Source organism: Eubalaena glacialis, chromosome 1 (assembly GCF_028564815.1).
Source record: "Eubalaena glacialis isolate mEubGla1 chromosome 1, mEubGla1.1.hap2.+ XY, whole genome shotgun sequence".
Classification (NCBI taxonomy): Eukaryota; Metazoa; Chordata; class Mammalia; order Artiodactyla; family Balaenidae; genus Eubalaena; species Eubalaena glacialis.
In genome coordinates, this window is record NC_083716.1 from 31,403,846 (window position 1) to 31,424,223 (window position 20,378).

General features: G+C 50.9%; 1 protein-coding gene across 1 annotated transcript in view; it reads left to right on the forward strand.

Moving 5' to 3' along the window:
• The window catches only part of SLIT1 (slit guidance ligand 1), a 169,613-nt gene that overhangs the window by 117,149 nt on the left and 32,086 nt on the right, over positions 1 to 20,378 (forward strand). The window contains exons 9-20 of the mRNA XM_061210737.1: positions 1,678 to 1,825; positions 2,429 to 2,500; positions 3,017 to 3,088; positions 5,376 to 5,447; positions 6,170 to 6,313; positions 12,843 to 13,006; positions 13,671 to 13,694; positions 13,825 to 13,969; positions 14,589 to 14,663; positions 14,819 to 14,962; positions 17,551 to 17,694; positions 17,986 to 18,152. Of these exons, the coding sequence (XP_061066720.1) occupies positions 1,678 to 1,825; positions 2,429 to 2,500; positions 3,017 to 3,088; positions 5,376 to 5,447; positions 6,170 to 6,313; positions 12,843 to 13,006; positions 13,671 to 13,694; positions 13,825 to 13,969; positions 14,589 to 14,663; positions 14,819 to 14,962; positions 17,551 to 17,694; positions 17,986 to 18,152 (1,371 nt within the window). The remainder of the gene's footprint in view (positions 1 to 1,677; positions 1,826 to 2,428; positions 2,501 to 3,016; positions 3,089 to 5,375; positions 5,448 to 6,169; positions 6,314 to 12,842; positions 13,007 to 13,670; positions 13,695 to 13,824; positions 13,970 to 14,588; positions 14,664 to 14,818; positions 14,963 to 17,550; positions 17,695 to 17,985; positions 18,153 to 20,378) is intronic.

The window sequence follows — 20,378 nt, forward strand, 5'->3', positions numbered from 1 at the left end:
AGAAAGACCTAAAGAGACCCACAGCTTTGGGCTGGTCACTGTAGCTTTGTCCTTACCTGGCCTTTCAGTGCTCCTAGGAGAGTCCAAACTGCCCTCCAGCTCTGCGAGGCTGGACGAGGTCACCTCTGCCTCCTCTGCCTGGTGGCTTCCTCACGGTTGCGTCTCAGTCGTGCCTGCCTCTGCCCCTCCCGGGAGCAGGTGCCTCCCACCCTGGCCTCCTGGCAGGCTGTCTCCCTGCTGGTTACATCCTCCCCGCCTTGCTGCCCACTCCTCCTCCTCAACCTGCAGGGCCCAGGGAGCCTTCCCTGGCCCCAGAGGGAGTCCCGCATAGACTGATTGCAAAGTCCATGAAAGCATGGGTACCTGTGCTGTGTTCTCTGGCCATTTCTTAGTACTTTGCTCACACTTGACACAGAGAGATAGATGCTCAAGAATGTTTGCTGAGTGAATGACCGGCTCACAGATCCGTGACAGAGGATTAGGGGCTGCCCATTCCTCCCAATCCTGTGGATCTGAGCCCGCCAGCCACACAGAGCTCGGCCTCCTCCCCTCAGGGTGAGGCTCGGGGGTGGGGTGGGGTGGCTGTCCCCTCCTCCTCAGCACCGGCAGCCCCCGAGACTGCACTCGAACACCGCTGTGCTCAGGGCTGCGGTGTGTGTGAGACGTGATTCTGCAGCTCCACTGCTAGGTATGTGCACATGTTCTGCCAAGCACACGTCCAAGAACATCCAAGCAGCGTTTTTCATAATATCCCAGACTTGGAGATTGCCCAGATGTCCACCAACAGGAGATTGGATTAGCCAATGATGGCACATACATACAATAGACTATGAGTCAGCAATAAAAAAGAACAGACTACACAACAACATGGGCAAATCTCGGAGATTTTACGTTGAGGGCAAGAAGCCAGATGCAAGAGAGCCTTCTGTCTGGTTCCCTTTATGTGAAGTCCACAAACAAGCAGAGCAAATCTTTGATGATAGATCTCAGAATAGCGGCTAGCTCAGGGAAGGAGCATGAGGGAACCTTCTTGGGTGATGGAAATATTCCATGTCGAGGGGGTGGTTCTGTGGCAGTACCCACATGTGGAAATTCAGCCAGCTATACACTTACGATGGTGCACTTGGTATAACCGATGATACCTCGGTTTTAAAAAGTGTGGGTCCTTACATCAGACACTGGGCTTCACCCTGATCTCACCACCTATGTGGTGAGATTCCATGTGCTATTAATTAATGTTGAGGACTCAGTTTTCTCACCTGTGAAGTGGCCACAATGATTTCATGCTCTTTGCAGTAGGATTCAATGAGATTCTGCATGTACAACACTTATTATGGCATGTGGCACAGAGTAAGTGCTCAATAAACATTGTCCTTGTCATACTCAGGCCAGAAGTGTTGAGTGACTTGGACTAGAACCTGGAGCCTCAGAACTGAGGGTAGGATTTCCTAGCGTGCAAATCACATGCTCATGCAGCACAGTTATGTTCAGATTCAAGTTCAGCAAACAAGTACCTGCTATGTACCAGGCACCCGCAGAGTTACATCATGGTCCTTGGTGATCTCCTCTGGTTCATCCTCATCTAGAGAAACACCTTGTCCCCATCCATCAGTCTGTATCTAGGAAGGGAGGTCCTGACCCAGGGCCCCCTGAGGTCACAGCCCACTGTTTCCACAGGCCAGGGGGAGGCGGGGCACGTGCCCTCCTGCACCCTCTCCTCCGGCTCCTGCCCAGCCATGTGCACCTGTAGCAACGGCATTGTGGATTGTCGTGGCAAAGGCCTCACCGCCATCCCCGCCAACCTTCCCGAGACCATGACGGAGATGTAAGTACAGGCAGGGCAGGCGCTGGGATGCACCCCTCAGGCCAGGCCAGGCTGTGGTGGTCCAGTGAAGAGCCAGTGCAAGCGCTACCCCAAGGCTTGCCCTGAGGCCCCTCAGTGCAAACGGAGAAGACATACTTTGCCTCAGCTGGGCCAAGTTGTCTGCCCAAGGCTGGCAACTCTGGAGGGTTGGAGAGGAGTATCCCTCTGTGGTCCATCTGTCCAGCCCAGCTGGGTGAGTCTGCTAGAATTGGTTTCTTAGGGACTTCCCTGGCGGTTCCCAGTGGTTAAGACTCCTCGCTTCCACTGCAGGGGGCACGGGTTCGATCCCTGGTCGGGGAGCTAAGATCCTGCAAGCCCCGTGGTGCAGCCAAAAAAAAAAAAAAGAATTGGTTTCTTAGTATTAGCATCATTCGTGAGCCCCTTTCAGCCATGGCAGCCTGGGATAATGGAGCTCGAAAACCTGTCCATTTTCTCTGCCTGTGCCAGCCCCCCTACTCCAGATGGAGGGTGGGAGCAGGGGCTGGCAGGCAAAGGGTCTGGTTTGGGCAACGGCAGGGGTGGGGTGACCTGCCCTTGTCCTTCCTCTGTGTTCTCTCTCTGCAGCCGCCTGGAGCTCAATGGGATCAAGTCCATCCCCCCCGGAGCCTTCTCTCCCTACAGAAAGCTTCGGAGGATGTGAGTGCCTCCTGCTGTTTCCTGGGGGTCAGCATGGGGCTGAGCCTGGAGCAGGCAGGCCACAGCCCCGGGGCAGGTCCTGACTCTGCCTGCCGTGGCTGAGCCCCCGGCAAAGCCATCATCTGGCCTTCCTACCAGGCTCATCTGTGACATGGGGATGGCGGTGGTGCGACCTCCTCGAAGGGCTGTCATGCGGCCTAAATAAGATGCTGAGTCCAAGTCTGGCACATGACCAGAGCTGACCATTTCAGCTTGGGCACCCATAGGAGCAGTTGAGGCTGTGAGGGGTGTGTGTAGGGGAAAGCTGGGGTATCCGACCGTGCATGACCCTTGGATTGCACAGGGAAATAGTGGCCAGTCGTGGGTTTTTCAGGTAGATAGGGGAACTGGCCCTTCTCTTTCCTAATTTCAAAGAAACCCTTGCCCTCCTGTGGTATCTGGGAGGTAGGGGGGACAGGCAGGGCTTGGTGGCCACTGAGAGATTCAGCCGCCGTCTCTCCTCTGCTCACCTTGCAGAGACTTGAGCAACAACCAGATCTTGGAGATCGCGCCCGACGCCTTCCAGGGCCTCCGGTCCCTGAACTCGCTGTGAGTAGCAGTGCCAAGGCTCTGTAGTGGTCCAGGGCATCCCCCAAGGAGGCTGGCAGGGCCCAGGGCTCAGGGCCCCTCTGGTGGGTGCTAGAGAAGGAGCACAGCCTCAGTGGGTCTCCCTCTGGCTGCAGTGACCAGGGTGGCTGTACCCAGCTTTCCCTTCCTCTTTGTGGACCCTCTGCAGCTGGGAGGGGGAGGAGGGAGTCAAGGGCTGAGTGCATGGAAAAGCTAGGCAGAGCTGTTGCCCCTGGCAACTGTCATGCTCTCCCTTCTGCGGTGGGGATTTTCCCAGCCTTCTTTGTGGCAGTCATCTGACTCAGCCCAGCCTTCATGTTGGCCCTGCCTCCCCACAGAGGCCCAGCACTCCGTTCTCCTAAGCCTTGCCTGGGTCCTATAATGGCGGCAACCACCAGCTCCAGTTGTGAAATCTGCCACAGCTTATATCTTTTGTCCCAAACGTGCTCTGATCTCAAGTTGTAATGAGTGATTGTGAAGACTGTTTCCTGCCTACCCTGCTCCCCCCACCCTGTCCAGTATTTCCCTTCCCTCAACAGTTTGTTGGGGATCCATCAATCTACAAAATGTTGTGCGGCACTGAAAATTAATCTCGGAAATGTTACTTCATCTCTTTTTCCAAGAACCCTTGCTTGCACTCCCAGGGTCCCTAAGCCTCTCACTCTCTGAGGTCCCATGGTACTTAGTCTCCATAGAGAGTGAACTCAGGGTGTCCTATAGTCAGGCTAGCTCCCTGTTGATGGGGGCCATTCATTTGTCTTAGGAATGAGTATTTTCACCTGTCCCTTGGCAGCACTGGACATGGGCTTGGCGTTGATTCGGGGCCTAGGAAGTGGAACAGAATGGAACTCCCCCTGGGGCAGTGCAGGAGGCTGTTAGCTCAGTGTCTTCTGTGTGCACCCTCTTCTCTTGGAATAGAGTCCAAGGTAGTGCGTGGGGCCGTTGGGAATGGCACCCCTAAAACTGTGCAGTGTGCAACCTACACAGCTGTACACGACAGCCTGGTGATGGGTCACTGTCCTTGGCTGAGAGATCAGATCCTGAAGGTGGCTGCCAAAATGCAGGGTCTTCCTCTGAAAAGTGAGTGAATCTCCTCCTAAATTGGAACATGACAGTAGCACATCTAAGTGGGTTCCTGTTGCTCATGGGTATCTGGTCGCAGCCGCCCCCTCACCATATAGGAACTTCCATGCTGAGGTCATGCAAAAAGTGCACATTGACAGTGTCCACCTTGTCAGGCCCTGACCTGGTCCCCCTGCCTCAATTCCTGCCCCCTGCATTACTCCACAGAGCAGATGGAGGGATCTTTCCAGTGGGAGTCTGATGATGTCTCAGAGGCTTCCTGGTGCTGGCTGGGTAAAATCCAAGCTACTGTCCCATTTGTTTCCTCCACTCAAGCCACACTGGAGCTCTCCGCATGGGCCAGCCCGGATCCTACTTAGCTCCTGCTACGCCGTCCTCCAAGAACGATCTCAGAGATGGCACACTCTGTTTTTACTCAGAATGTTTCCGGGGGTGGCTGGGGGGGGGGGCCGCTTGTGAGATTGGAACGTAATACACCCCTCTCCCCAGGCCCCCATGATGCTTTCACCATCTGTCTGAACCCATTTCTGCCTGCCTGTCTTTTTTGAACCTTTGCATTTTTTCTGATTATATATGGAATTCATGCTCCATGTAGAAAACTTTGAAAATTCTAAAGCATAAAACAACCCACTCGCAATCCTGCCACCAGATCTCAGCACAGCTAACACTTTGGTCTGTTTCCTTCTGGTGTTTTGTCTGTGCTGGAAAGACTCGCTTGACGTGCTAGAGCTCATACCGCACGTGCCGTCTGGCATTCCAGTTTTTGCTTGTAATTCCCTGAAAATATGTTAATTTTTCCTGCCCTTGGGATTTTCTTCTCTTTGAACAATCTCCCTTTGGATCCCCAACCAGGTTAATTTCCCATGAGGTTCCCCGGAAGGGGCCCTTGCAGGCTTCTGTGGGATCCGTGTGTGAGGGCAGAGAGTGAGGGAGGGGTGCTCCCGCAGTGATGGGCATCATGCTGCCTCTAGCCCATAGGGTACCTTTGTGCAGACTAGGGACCAGCCACCCCTTCCTGTCGCACTTTACTGCCATCTGCTGGCCACTGTTATAACAAGCCTACACTGCTGGGACCTGGCGTGTGAAAGGCATAGGGGTGGTACCATTGTGTGGGCAGGATTTGCAGAGCTGTGCCCCGGCCTGCCGGGCTGTCCTCTAACTCTCCTTTCTGCTGCCTTCTCTCCAGGGTCCTCTATGGGAACAAGATCACAGACCTCCCCCAGGGAGTGTTTGGAGGCCTGTTTACCCTACAGCTCCTGTAAGGACCCAAATGCGAGTGACCTTGGGTGGGACCCATGGAAGGGGTGCAGTATTCCTCCGGCCTCTCTTTCGGCCCCTTTGGGGTGTGGGAGGCAAGGACCTTGGGGGATGGCAGGACTGGCAAGACTGTGAGAGTCTAGGGGGCTCTGCAGAGGCCAGAGAGGGAGGGAGAGGTGGATGCAGAGCTGATTGCAGGATGCCTGAGCTGAGAGGCTCCTGAGATGCGAACTGTGTTCCTGCTGAGCTCGGTGTGATTGGGGGCAGAGTCGTCTTCTGAAGGAGGACACCCAGGCCCAGGTCAGCCTCCTTGAGTCCTGAGCATTCGGGCAAGGATTCTCTCCCAGGACCCAAGAAGCACAGAAGCCAAATGCTCCCTCTCAGCTCCTGGGAAACCCAGCAGAAGGGGAGAAGGATACCCCCAAATGCCTTTGGGAGGTGACTTGGCCACTGTGCTCTCTGCTGTCCCAGAATCCCATTGGGCACCTCTAGCAGTTCCTTGAAAGAGAGAAACGTGGGGGACTAAATGGTCCCTGTGCACAGAGAAGGCAGCCGGAGCTCCTCTGCGTGGAGTGGACACACGGAGGGCCAGATCCCCTGCACCTGCTTCCGTGGACTCCTCCCTGACATAACGCATGCTTGGTGCCTAGGAAGGTGCCTAGGACATGATGAGTCCAATTCTGTGCCTCTCCCCTCACCACCTGGCCCTGGCTCTGCCCACAGGCTCCTGAATGCCAACAAGATCAACTGCATCTGGCCCAACACCTTCCAGGACCTGCAGAACCTCTCACTGCTCTCCCTGTATGACAACAAGATCCAGAGTCTCGCCAAGGGCACCTTCACCTCCCTGCGGACCATCCAGACCTTGTGAGTGCCCTCTTGCCCTCCCCCTCCCCCCACCACAGCAGGTGGACCTAGGGGAGGTAACAGCCTCCAGGTACAGACAGCGGGCTTGGCCTGTGCCTTTGGCTCACCGGGTATGGCCTCTGGTAGAGGACAGATTCTGAGTTAGACAATCCTGGGTTCAGATTCCAGCTATGCTCCTTACTGGCTGTGTGGCCCTGGGCAAGTTAATCAGCTTCTCTGGGGCTCAGTTTACTCATTCATAAAATGTGGATATCATCTTCATAGGAATGTAGAATTGGGATGCATATTACAATTGATGGCATGTTTAATTGGCAGCGTTTTGTTCTTTCTTGATAATACATAAAATAATAGTGCATCTTGCAGTTGATAATGTCTTAAATGAAATACAGTGACAGCAATGCTGATTATAAATTAAAAATTAAAAGAGCAACAATTCTGGGAAGGTTTATTCCTAGGTATTTTATTCTTTCTGTTGCAATGGTAAATGGGATTGTTTCCTTAATTTCTCTTTCAGACTTTTCGTCGTTAGTGTATAGGAATGCAAGAGATTTCTGTACATTAAAAATTTTTTTAAAATAAAGAGCATTTTAAAATCCCCTCCCTCATAAATAAATAAATAAATAAATAGGTAGATAAACAAATAAATAAATAAATGCCTATGCAGTACAATTGGCAGATACTGGTTGATGTGTTACTTAAGTTGTTTTTAATCTATAGGTGTGGTCTCCATTTCCTTTTTCCTTGCACGTTATTTGTTGAAGACACTGCTTTATTGGATCCATAGAGCTCCCCACAGTCTGGATTTGCTTATTGCATCCCCTGTGGTATAGTTTCACATGTTCCTCTGTTCTCTCTAGGTCCTGCAGATAGAAAATTTCATCTAGGAGCTTGGGTCAGGTTCAGGTATTTTTTCTTTTTCTGGCAAGATGACTTCATAGTATTGTGTACTTTCAACAGGAGGCTCACGATATCTGTTTTTTTTTCTTTTTGTAATAAACACAGTCATTGATTTCAATGCCTAGACCCACTTGTTCATTAGGGATCCTGAAATGGTGATATGTGAATTCTAACATTCCTTCTTCATTTGATAATGCTGTTGCAGTTATGCTTTAAAGGAGTCCTTATTTTTTAGCTGGAATGCTTCTGTATAGGGAAACTTCTCTTCTACTATTTGGTTAAACTCAGGCACTACATTCCACATCTTTAGTTCTGAGCCTGCAGTTTGACTCAGCGTGCTGACCCGTGGGTCCTGTGATGCGTGCCTGATGGGCATTTATTATTAATATTACTGTGGCCATTGTTGTCGTTGCCATCCCTGCCACTGTTTACCCACTGGGCAGTGCTCTCCATCAGCTAAGATCTGCACGAGTGCTGGGATGAGTGTGAAACAGATCAAGTAGAAGGCACAGCTCCTGCTCCCTTGGGACCCTGCACGTCAGCAGGGATGTCAGCCATGAAGACAAACTCATTAGAGCCCACATACCCGCCGGCAGCCCACTCCTGCTAATTAATTTACTTATAGCCAGGGAGAGGGGGAGGGAGCACCAGGGGGAAATCTTGCCAAGTATGTGAAATGAGAGGTCACAGGGAGACATTGGCAAGGTGGATTATTTTACGGAGCTGGCAGAACATCTGAGAGAAATGCACTAAGGAGATTTCAGGGCCGGGGACACACACGCAGGAAAGCCTTGGGGATGGGGAATGGGGCTGAGCGTCTCATGTGAGGAGATGTCTCGCTTTCAAGGTGGAAGGGGAGCTAGTACATCAAATGGATTGTGCTCACCAGGGGCGGCCTCTGCCTGTGTCCACTTACCTGGCTGGATTTCAGGAGTGCTTCTGCCCTCCTAGGTACCGTCCCTGAGATCTTGGCCACTTCCACCAAGGCAATAGTAGGGCACAAAGCTGGAGCAGAGTGTTAGAACAGGAAGGTTTCCCATAGGAGAGATGGTAATAGTAGTAATACTGATAATAACGATAGTCACCGCTGTTTATTACTGAAGGCCAGGACACTGTTCTTTGCGCGTATTATCTTACTTAATACTTATAATGACCTATGAATGAAGGTTCTATCATCCTTGCCTTACTTATAAGGAAACTGAGGCAGAGGCAGACTCACCCTAGGTCACATAACATCTAGTAGAGCAGGGATTTGGTCTCAGGCATCTCTTCACTGGCACTGAGAAATTAGTTAACTTGCCCCTAAATTGTGCTTTTACCCTAAGAATAGACCTCATTGTTAAGGCTGTAAAGCAAAACTGAACTTCGTGAACAACTATTATATATTGACAACTGAAGTACAATTCAGAACAAGAATTTTAAAAAATGTAAATCCAAGGTACAATCAGATATTGTTATTACAGCCTCAGACAGTTAAACCCTTGGCCGAGTCTTATGTCAGAAACGAGCGGATTTAAACTTACAAAATCTTGCTTGATTTGTTTATAGCTCCAAGATCTGTGGCTGAGTGCCATGTGTCACAGTATTGATTTTGTAGTTTTACTTGCCCCAAGAGATTAAAAAAAATTTTTTTTTAAAGCTTGAATGAGGTATAACTTACATACCATAAAATTCACCTGTTCCGAGTGTACAATTCAGTGATTTTTAGTAAATTTACAGTTGTTCAACTATCACTACAATTCAATTTTAGAACATTTTCCATTATCCCCCAAAATCCCTTGTGCCCATTTGCAATCAATTCCTATTTCCAGCCCAACCCCAGGCAAGCACTAATCTAATTTCTGTCTCTATAGATTTGCCTTTTCTAGATGGTTCATAAAAATGGACTTATGTGATATATCTTTTGTGACTGACTTCTTTTGCTTAGCATAATGTTTTTGAGATTCCTTCACATTGCAAGTATGTATTGGGTTGACCAAAAGGTTCTTTCGGTTTTTTCCGTAAGATGGCTCTAGTAGTGCTTAGTTGTCTTTAACTTCATTCGAAACAATTTTGTTAGACTGTATTGTGACAGCTGTCATATCAGCGTGCATTTTTAAAAAAACATCAAAATTGGTGAATTTTTGTGTAGCCATTTCAATATTGAAGATGGAAGAACAAAAGCGACATTTTTGGCATACTATGCTTCATTATTTCAAGAAAGTAAAAAAGCAACTGAAACGCACAAAAAGATTTGTGCAGTGTGTGGAACAGGTGCTGTGACTGATCGAACGTGTCAAAAGTGGTTTGCGGAGCTTTGTGCTGGAGATTTCTTGCTGGACGATGCTCCACGGTTTGGTAGACCAGTTGAAGTTTATAGCGATCAAATTGAAACAATAATTGAGAACAATCAACGTTATACTGCGAGGAAGATAACCGACATACTCAAAATATCCAAATCAAGCACTGAAAATCATTTGCACCAGCTTGGTTATATGAATTGCTTTGATGTTTGGGTTCCACATAAGTTAAGCGAAAAAAACCTTCTTGACCATATTTCCGCATGCGATTCTCTACTGAAACGTAATGAAAACGTTCCGTTTTTAAAACAAATTGTGACGGGCAATGAAAAGTGGATACTGTACAACAATGTGGAACAGAAGAGATCGTGGGGCAAGTGAAATGAACCACCACCTACCACACCAAAGGCCGGTCTTCATCCAAAGAAGGTGATGTTGTGTATATGGTGGGATTGGAAGGGAGTCCTCTATTATGAGCTCCTTCCGGAAAACCAAACGATTAATTCCAACAAGTACTGCTCCCAATTAGACCAACTGAAAGCAGCACTTGACAAAAAGCATCCAGAATTAGTCAACAGAAAACGCATAATCTTCCATCAGGATAACACAAGAACGCATGTTTCTTTGATGACCAGGCAAAAACTGTTACAGCTTGGCTGGGAAGTTCTGATTCATCCGCCTTCGGATTTCCATTTATTTCAGTCTTTACAAAATTCTCTTAATGGAAAAAATTTCAATTCCCTGGAAGATGGTAAAAAGCACCTGTAACAGTTTCTTGCTCAAAAAGATAAAAAGTTTTGGGAAGATGGAATTATGAGGTTGCCTGAAAAATGGCAGAAGGTAGTGGAACAAAAGGGTGAATACATTGTTTAATAAAGTTCTTGGTGAAAATGAAAAATGTGTCTTTTATTTTTACTTAAAAACCGAAGGCACTTTTTGGCCAACCCAATAACAGTATTTATTCCTTTTTATTGGCAAATAATTTTCCATTGTATGCACATTTTGTTTATCCTTCCTCACTGTTGGACATTTGGATCATTCCCACTTTGGGACCATTATGAATAATGCTGCTGTGAACATTTTCTTACACATCTTTGTGAGGACAAAGGGTTTCATTTCTCTTGGAATTTCTGGGTCACATGGGAAATTGATGTTTAACCTTTTAAGAAACTGCCACTGTTTTCCAAAGTGGCTATACATTTTACATTCCCACCAGCAATGTTATGAAGGTTCCAATTTCTCTACATCCTTGCCCACACTTGGTATCGATTTTCTTTATGATTATAGCCATCCTAGTGGGTTTGAAGTGGTAGCTCGTTGTGGGTTTAATTTGACTAATGATGTTGAGTATCTGCCCAAAAGATTTTTAGTTGTGACCTCTTAATGCTTAATCCAAGAAAGAGACGGGGAATCAGTCTCCTCTTCTACCTTCCACTATCAGAAATGTCCATGGAGATAACTGTCTGGCCACATGTACAGCCTATTTCTGGGTGTGCCTTTAACATGATTATCTTTTCCCAAACAGATTTTTTTCTTCCTCCTGAGCATTTTCTCTCCCCAGTTCCCTGCTCTTTACACCTTCTAAAAATTCTACTTTATGGCAGATAACTTAAGTTTATACAGAAGCCACTTGCCTCGGTGGGTGATTCAAGTTTTGTAGGTTGCTTTTGACAAAAATAGCCTGTTCTTAAAAATGATGTATTCTACTCTGCACCCCTTGGACATTTTAATACGTGCCTGAACAACATAATTGAGTTGATTTTAAACAGAGTTTTCTGCCAAGATTGTGATAGAGGGAAGCAATTCGTTCAGGCAGAGGCTGTGTACTAAGGCACAAACAGATGTGGATGGGGCGGGTGGAAGGATCCCAGAGCAATCCCTGAATCCTGGTGTACTTTAGATTAGCTACGAACTCTGCCCTGGGGAGTCAGCACACACATCTTCGCTGTGCAAATTGGCAGTTTAAATCGGGGAAACAAACCGTCCAACGGGATGCAGAAGGGGTGGGAGGGGCCTGGCCCACCTGGTGGAGCTGAGAGGAGCCAGGACTCAGGCAGGAAAGTGGGGCGGGTGCTGCAAAGGGGAGTGGCAAGGACAGCTGGGCAGGGAAAGCTGTCACCAAGCATACTGACCAGTGGCCAGAGGGCGGAGCCCAGGAGGGGATGGATGGAGAGAGAGTGGCCAAAGTCTGAGCTGAGCTGAGCGCAGACTCTGGGCAAGGGCTCGTGCCTCTGCTTGGAGAGAGCTGTGTGGCCCTAGCAGGAGCCTGGGCTGAGGCCAATATGTAGATGACTTGAATTAATGGCATTAGATGGAGGAAGAGTAACCATGGCATGGTGAGTCCTCTGAGCTGGCCCCATGCAGAAGCATTGGCTCTTGGGAACAGTAGCCAGGACAGGTGCTGGATTCTTTTCCCTGGCTGTCTCAGTGTAGAAAGCAGGGCACGCAGTGCCGCATTGGCCCAGACACAGGTGGGCAAGCCGGCTGCTGGGTGGTTCAGATGTGGCTGGTCTGAGCCTGCAGGGTGGTCAGGGCCAATGGGAAAGACACCCCCGTGGTCACTTACAGTGACCTGGGTTCCCTCAGCTAGTATCACCTGTCAGCTGCCCCCGCCCCACATTTATCCTACGGGTAACACGGGGAGCCAGCAAGAAGATATGAGTGGTTCCCCAATAAGTAGCTACTCAGTAATGCTTTGAGTTTCCCTGTGTCAAGAGACGGCCTGTAAAATGGTCAAGAAGGGGCAGCCCCTATGGCCTGGGGTAGGAATGGAGATTCCATAGAATGCTGAGGGGCCGCAGCAGGCACTTTGAGACCTCCTACCCCAGCTGCAGGCCCAGCCTTGCCACCCTGGCCCCAGCCCCTTCTTGACAGAGGCTGTGGGAAAGAGGCTGCTGCTGCCCAAAGCCACAGGGAGGGGACAGTCCAGGACTCATGGCACCAGTGGGGTCCAAAGGCCGCTGGATGCTGAGGTCTTGGGTTCTAATGTCCATTCCATTACCTCGCCCTTGGAAGGACAGGGGTACCCTGGCCGGTCTCTAGGTTGCTCCTGCCTCCACTCCTGTTTGTCACAGGGCAGAGGGAGGGACAGGTGAGTAGAAGGAGACGGGACAGAGTGAGGCTTGAAGGGACAGCTGGAAGCTCCAGGCTGTGGAGTTCCATCCCCACTGTGAGGCTCTGGTAAGACTTCTCCACAGGTGGTGGGCACCCCCAGGTGCTGTCCCCAGGTGGTGCATTTCTCCCCAGGGCCAGGTGGGCTCTGGCCACGAGCAAGCCGTGAGGCCCCGTCTAGGTGGCGGTCAGCACAACTGTGCAGCTTTGTCTCTGATCTCCCATCTGCCCCCTTTGGACAGGCATCTGGCCCAGAACCCTTTCATCTGCGACTGTAACCTCAAGTGGCTGGCGGACTTCCTGCGCACCAACCCCATCGAGACCAGCGGGGCCCGCTGCGCCAGCCCCCGGCGCCTCGCCAACAAGCGCATCGGGCAGATCAAGAGCAAGAAGTTCCGGTGCTCAGGTAGCTGCCCGCCCGCCTTCAGTCTGCTCAGGGACCCTGTGATGTTCCTGGATGGTCCCAACAAGGGTGCCCTGGACCACTCTGGACCCACGCTGGAGGGTGCGGGCCCACAGTGTAGACTTGGATCTGCAATTTCCCACCCCTTGTTTTACTGAGGGCTGGGAAGGTGGTAGAGCTTGCTGAAGATACCCTGGAGAGGACAGGCGAGGACCCAGGTCCCTCTCCTCCCAGGACAGTCCTCTTTCAAGCTTTTTAAGACACTCAGGAGGCCTGGGAACCCTCCTCAGAGAGATGGTTGCCTCCTCCAGGCTCTGGGGCAGCAGGAACGGCAACTGGCTGGGGACAGTGTGGGTCGGCTTCTGAGCCCGGATCCTGGTCCATCCTCACCTGGGCCGTTGCATGTGAACGTTCCCGTGGTTTTGGTGCTCCCTGGAAGAGGTTTACTTGGGTGTGGTGCTGTCCCCTGCATCAGCCTGGGCAAGGAATATCTGTGTTCGTAGCAAGACCTTCACACAGGGGCTGGGTGGGTGGGCGCTGGGGCCTTGGTTTGTGACCCGAGTCTGGTTCCTGGGGTGGCTTCCGCTGGGCAGCAGGGCGGGGCCTGGGCTCTTCCTGCACGGGCTGGACAATCCCAGCATTGTAGTGTTTCCGCTTCTCTCCCCAGCCAAAGAGCAGTACTTCATTCCAGGTAAGAGGGGGGACCAAGGCCGGCCTGGGTGGGACGGTGGCAGTGGGAGGCCAGGGGGGCCCGGGAGACTCTGGGCTGGGCAGGGCTGCTTGGAACCCCTCCGCCCCTGGCCCCCGCCCTCTCACCACAGGCACGGAGGATTACCAGCTGAACAGTGAATGCAATAGCGACGTGGTCTGTCCCCACAAGTGCCGCTGCGAGGCCAGCATGGTGGAGTGCTCCAGCCTGAAGCTCACGAAGATCCCTGAGCGCATCCCCCAGGCCACGGCCGAGCTGTGAGAGCCCCCAGCCGCTCCGCACCCTCACCTGCCCCCAGCTCCCACTGACCCTCTCGGCCCTTCTCCGGGTTTTCCTCTGTTGCAGCTCTATTTGGGGACCACTGGAGACCGCACCCCGGGAGCATGCCAGCTGCTGGCTCCAGCAGGAAGTGGCCCCTCTGCTTCTCACTCCCAGTCCCACACGCCCTGCTGAGGCAGTCTCTGGCCCTCAGGGCAGGTCACCAGCCTGAACCAGGGGGGCTTCTCTCAATCATGCTTTTGCTTTCTTTGTGGGGACCTGATTCCATCAGCTAAAGTTGTAGCCTAAGCCATTCTTTTATTTTTCTTCTTTCTCTAAAAATATAAATTTGTGCACGTATATATATGCATGTGCACGGATACCTACACATGCCTGTCATTTATGTATGTAAATTTCATGGCATTTTTCATGTTAAAAATATCCCCATTCACCCCCCCAGCTCTTGGTCCAGCCTTTTCTGAAATAGGATCAATTCATCTCGCCAGAGAAATTCTTCTGGGAGTCCCCTTTGTTTGAGTCCCAAATAGTCTCAGTTTGGAAGATACTTTAATGTCTGTCATTTATGGATGTATAAGTTCCCTTCCTTGCTTCTTACAGACGATTAAACAACAATGAGATTTCCATCCTGGAGGCCACCGGGATGTTTAAAAAACTCACCCATCTGAAGAAAATGTGAGTTACCCATTGGCGGGAAGGTGCAGTCAGGATGCCGGTCAGGATGGGGAGGGGAAATTCTGGGTGTGGGGTAGCTCCTGTCGGGGGCAGGGCTCCCGTGCATGGGAGCTGGGTGCAGGAAAAGGGTCCTGAACTCCATAATCCTCTCCCAGCAATCTGAGCAACAACAAGGTGTCGGAGATTGAAGACGGGGCCTTCGAGGGCGCAGCCTCAGTGAGCGAGCTGCACCTGACCGCCAACCAGCTGGTGTCCATCCGGAGCGGCATGTTCCGGGGCCTGGACGGCCTGAGGACGCTGTGAGTGTGTGGCCGGGGAGCAGGGTGGGCAGAAGCCAAGCCAGGGCGTGGGAGTCTGCGTTAAAGGGAAGGGAAGAGCGAGGCTGGGGGTCTCTTTGCCTGGCCCCAGCTTGCAGGGGTTGAGGGGGCCGCGGCTGAGGACCCTGGCTGCAGCGCGCCAAGTCATCAGATGTTGGTCACTGTGACGAGGGCTGCCTTCTGGTTCCCCAGGGTGGGGGGTCGATGGCGGGTGAAGGGATGGGGAGGTGGGCCCTTCCGGAGGTCCCCTCTCATCGCCCCGTGGTCAGGCTGCAAGAGCACAGCACGTGTTTTCAGTTCAGGAGTGGCTGGTGCTACAGTGGCAGGGACCTCGCAGAGGTGACTCAAGTGGGTGTAGGCGGGGGAGGAGGGATTCCCACCATCCCTGGGATTCTGAGACCCCATGACTCAGAGCCCAGGCAGAGCTCTCCAGACGTCAGGACTGAGTGGGATCCTGGGGTCATCCACCCCTCTGTGAACGCTGAAGGGAGCCCCTCTCTCTGTGCAGGCAGCACTAGGTCTTCAGATGATCATGTAGACCTTTAGAGCGTCCGATAGACAGTGCTGTCCCGTCAGACTCGCCACAGGGACAGAAACATCCCACATCTGCAGTGACCAATCTGGTAGCCACATGCGGCTATGGAGCGCTTGAAATGTGGCCAGTGCTACGGAGGCACTGACTTTTGAATTTCGTTTCATTTTAATTAATTTAAATATAAACAGCCACATGTGGCTAGTGGCTACACTGTGGACCTCACCTCTAGAAGCCACCAGCCTGGATTTAAATCCCAGCCTGCAGTAAGGCTATAGATTTATTTTCTGAGCACGTATCATGGCATTTGTGTAAGGTAAATGAATGCATGGAGGCATTCCCTGTGGATTTTTGTTTGTTTTACACAAGGGGATTTATTATGCACTGTGTTTTGCAGCTTGCTTTTTTTCACTTGTAAAGATAGTGTGGCAGGTTCTTCATAGAGGGCTGCCTCATTCTTTTTTATACATGCCTAGTATTCCTTGAAAGAGGGTGCCGTGGGCTGTTCGACCAGTCACTTGGGTTCTTTCTGAGGAAGACATGGAGTGGACAGAGGAGAGAGGAAGGGCTGGTGCTGGGACAGAGCCTGCAGGAGCATGTGAAGGATGGTGAGGGCACAGGAAAAGGAATGCCTGTAACCCCTCCACTGACCACAGTTAATTGTTGATATAGACAACTATCCTTCCAGTTACACACACACACACACACACACACACACACACACACGTACACCCACATACATGCGTGCAAACACACAGATATATTTTAATGGAATCCTAGCATACATTTTATTTAGTAATCTGTTTTTTCCTTAAACAGAATGTGAGTGTCTTTACATATCCTTAGGATTTCTTTTACAAATCATTTTGAATGATTATATATTATATAATTGCTAGAGATTTAGGCTGTTACTATTTTTATTACAAGCAATGCTGTGATTAATATCTTTGTTATGAAATTCTGTGCTCATCTGGGGTTATTACCTTAAAGATAAATCCCTAAAGGTAGACCTGCAGGGTAAAAGCACAAAGGGCCCTTTTAGGGATTTTGGCACATCTCACCAGGCGCACTTCGGGCAGGTCCCAAGTTGTTTTCCTGCCAGCTGTACGTGAAAGTGCCCGTCTTCCCACCCTCTTGCCAACCCTGGGCTTTACTATTATTATTTTATTTTTAATTATTTTGTAATTTGGCAGGCAAAGATTCACTATCACTTAAATGTCCTTGATTTGAACATTTTTCAGTGAATGTTCATAAGCTATTTGTTTATTTATTTCTGTGCGTCTCATGCTGTGACTCATTTATCCTGTAACGGAAGTTTGTACCTTTTAATCTCCCTCACCTAGTTCGCTCATTTTAATTTAAACCATTTTAATTTCTTTTGTGAATTGCCTATTCTGTGTCAGGCTTCGTTTTTGTTTTTGCTTGGGGAAGGGAATTGAGCCAGATGTTTGAGGATGAACAGAGACTTTTGCAGCTATAAATGAGGAAGGAGGTCATTCTAGAAGGAGATCCAGCCGGGGAAAGGTGTGGGGATGCAGGCCTGGGCAGCAGGCCTGAAGGACAGAGGAGTGGAGGGTGTGTCCATCTCTGGGGAGGCGGGCAGGTGCTGCTCTGGGGCTGGGTTGGGCAGGCGCTCACATGTCACAGTCAAGAGTTTAAACATGATTCTGTGGACAGTTTAGAGGCTGCTATGGGCTTTAGGCTGGAGAGCGACATGGCCGGGTTTAAGTTTTAGGAAAGTCTTAGGTGTTGATATGGAGTGTGGCCCGAGGTTGGGGAGGCTCTGGGCATCCAGGGGGTGAGGGTGATGGTCATCGGCGTGGGGGCCGTGTGGGCAGGATGGAGAGGCGGTCAATTCAGAGGCAGGCAAGGCCTGGAGGGGAGCCCAGGTGTGTAGAGTCCTGGCGCTGTGGCTCCCCTCTCTGTGGCTCAGTGCCCGCAGAGGAGAACTTGTGAACTGGACGCTGGCGGCCAAAGCACAGGGCAGGCAGGTGGCCGCAGGGCATGGCACGGGCTCTCCCCTCCTCTCCCGGCCCAGGATGCTGAGGAACAACCGCATCAGCTGCATCCACAATGACAGCTTCACGGGTCTGCGCAGCGTCCGTCTCCTCTCGCTCTACGACAACCAGATCGCCACCATCTCCCCTGGAGCCTTCGACACCCTCCAGGCCCTCTCCACGCTGTAAGTGCGCCAAAGAGGGCAGGCGGGCCTGGGGCTTGGGCACCAGCCATCCGAACTGAGCCCCGGAGCCCTGCCCGTCCACCACCTCAGGACACGGCCTTCTCCGGTGGTCACTTTAAAAAGACTCAGGGTGTTTGGGTCCTTGCACGTTAGAATGTTGCCTCTTGCCGGGTTGGTTGTCTGGGAGTGTTGGGTGGCTGTGTGGCCAGCACGTGGCGAGCAGGAGCCAGCTTTGCTGGGACAACTGAGTCTGGTGGTTGTCTTCGTGGTCATACCACCCGCCTCTTCTAGGAACCTTCTGGCCAACCCTTTCAACTGCAACTGCCAACTGGCTTGGCTGGGCGACTGGCTGCGCAAGAGGAAGATCGTGACGGGGAACCCGCGATGCCAGAACCCAGATTTCTTGCGGCAGATTCCCCTGCAGGACGTGGCTGTCCCCGACTTCAGGTGTGAGGAAGGTAACTCGTGGGCCCCCTGGGTGGCAGGGGGATGGGGAGTGGTCATGCCCCAGAGAGGAGGGGTCCCCTGGGGAGGGGAGGCTCTGTGGGGGGGGAGGGGCGAGGAGCAGGGAGACCTACTCAGTCCTGTGCCCGCCTCTGCCTGGTGGGGTCTTCGTGCGATTATAAGAGCAATAATGTGCTTATTGTTTAAAAAATGGGAAAATATGGATAAAAGACGGGAATAAATGTTACCTATTAGCCCATCACTCAGAGAAAATCATAGTTAACATTTTAGTGTAATTTCTTTATGTAGGTACGTTTAACCCAGAGACCTACCTCCTGGTTATTCCTAAGCACTCTGGACGGTGGATTCAGCCTGTCTGTGATGTGCAACAGGACACTGTCAAGGGGGCACCCGTTCCTCCACACGCGGGTCACTTCTTGTGCCAATGTCCTCTTTCCCCTGAATCCTCGATCTCTCTCCTGTGGCCACTTCCTTCTTTCCCTACCCATGCAGAATCTAGCCTGTCCCTCCATTCTCCACCCCGGCCCCCAGAGCATCATGCACACAGGCAGCTGTGGGAAGCAGATTTTTACCGAAGGTGACAGAACAAGGTTGTGTCTTGCCCAGTCCTGGTCCCCCCTTCTTCAGCCCCTCCTGTCCTCTCTCCAGTCTGCTTCCAGGGGGCAGTTCAGCTCTCAGGCTGGCCCATCCAGGCCAGTGAGGGGGGTGCTGGGTGGGGAGCTTCAGCTTTCACGCCAAGAATGACAGGGTATTTTTCTAAACAAAATCAATGGATTCTCTAAGAGCAGTTTGGCTTCTAACTTTTAAAATAAACAAAACAAAACTCCATACTTCTCACATATATATTTTATATCATCGTTTCTTTTTAAAAAAAAAAACCTGAACTATGTATTTTGGACATTTTCTGATGCCATCAAGTATTTTTTTGACAGCATTATTTTTTCCCAAGAAACAGTTTCTTTTTATTTTTCTTGTTACAAAGTGAGGCATCTTTATTTCCTTAAAAACAAAACCAAAAATAACGGACAATCCAGAAGGAGAATAAAAAGATCACTGATGAGTCCCTCTTTCTACTTCTCCACCCCAGATGACTCCTGTCAGCACTCCGTGTGTGGCCCCCTGGATCTTTGTTGAGTGTTCGTGTGCACATGTATGACACACGTAGGGTCTTGCAGTACTGCCCGTGTACCTTCTCAACATGACAGTCCCTTGTCTGGAGGCATCGCATGGCATTTACGTGCTTCCAAACTTCTGCTGTTATGCCTCGTGCTGCCAGGAACATCCTGATAGATAGCTCTCTGTACATATACTCAGTTCTTCCCCTTAGAATAACTTCCTAGGAGTGAATATTTTTGAGGTGTTGCTGCCGAGAGGCAGTAGGACGTAGTGGTCAAGAGGGCAGGTTCTGGAGGCAGCTGGCTTGGATTCCAGGCTGCAGGACCTCTTCCAGGCTGGCAGACCTTGGGCAAGTTACTTAATCACTCTGTCCGTAGTTTCCTTTTCTCTAAAATGGGCTGATAGTAGCACATCCACAGAGAGATGTTGTGAGGATTCAGTGAGTTCATCCTTATCACGTGGCACCTCCACACAGACGCCTTCCATAACCGACAGTCCCTGGCACCTGCTTCCTAGCAACTGCGACGGTGGTGTCCTTATCGTCCCTCCTACACCCAATCAGAAGGAAGGAAGGCACACAGAGGGCGCTCAGTACTATTTATTGAATCTGTGAAAGATGGTGGGACAGAAGGGGCTCAGACTGTGTGACAGCCAGACCTGGGTACAGACCCTGAATTGCCTCTGATCAGCCTTCTGACCCGAGCAAGCTGTTTAACCGCTCCAGATCTCAGTAAGATAGAAGTTCCTTCATTCCTTCATTCAACTGACCTGATTTGGAGGCTGCTGTGTGCCAGGCCCTGCTCTCCGTGTTGGGCTCCTTCAGTGAACAGAGAAGGGGGCGCAGGTCTCTGTCCCCGTGATGCTCACATTCTAGGGGCAATGGCGGCTCCCCTTACATACGTTAAGGAGATTATGTTCGATACAGTGTCCGGCACATAGTAGGTGCTCAAGAAATGGTGTGGCTGCCATCCTCCTTCTCTGCAGTACCTGGGTCCACCTCAGAGCTGAGGTGGAAGAGATGGACCCAAGACCTATTTTAAGCTCAAAACAGGCCCAAGGGGCTTTGCCCCTGGTGGGGGAAGGGTGCAGCTGAGAGGAGACTT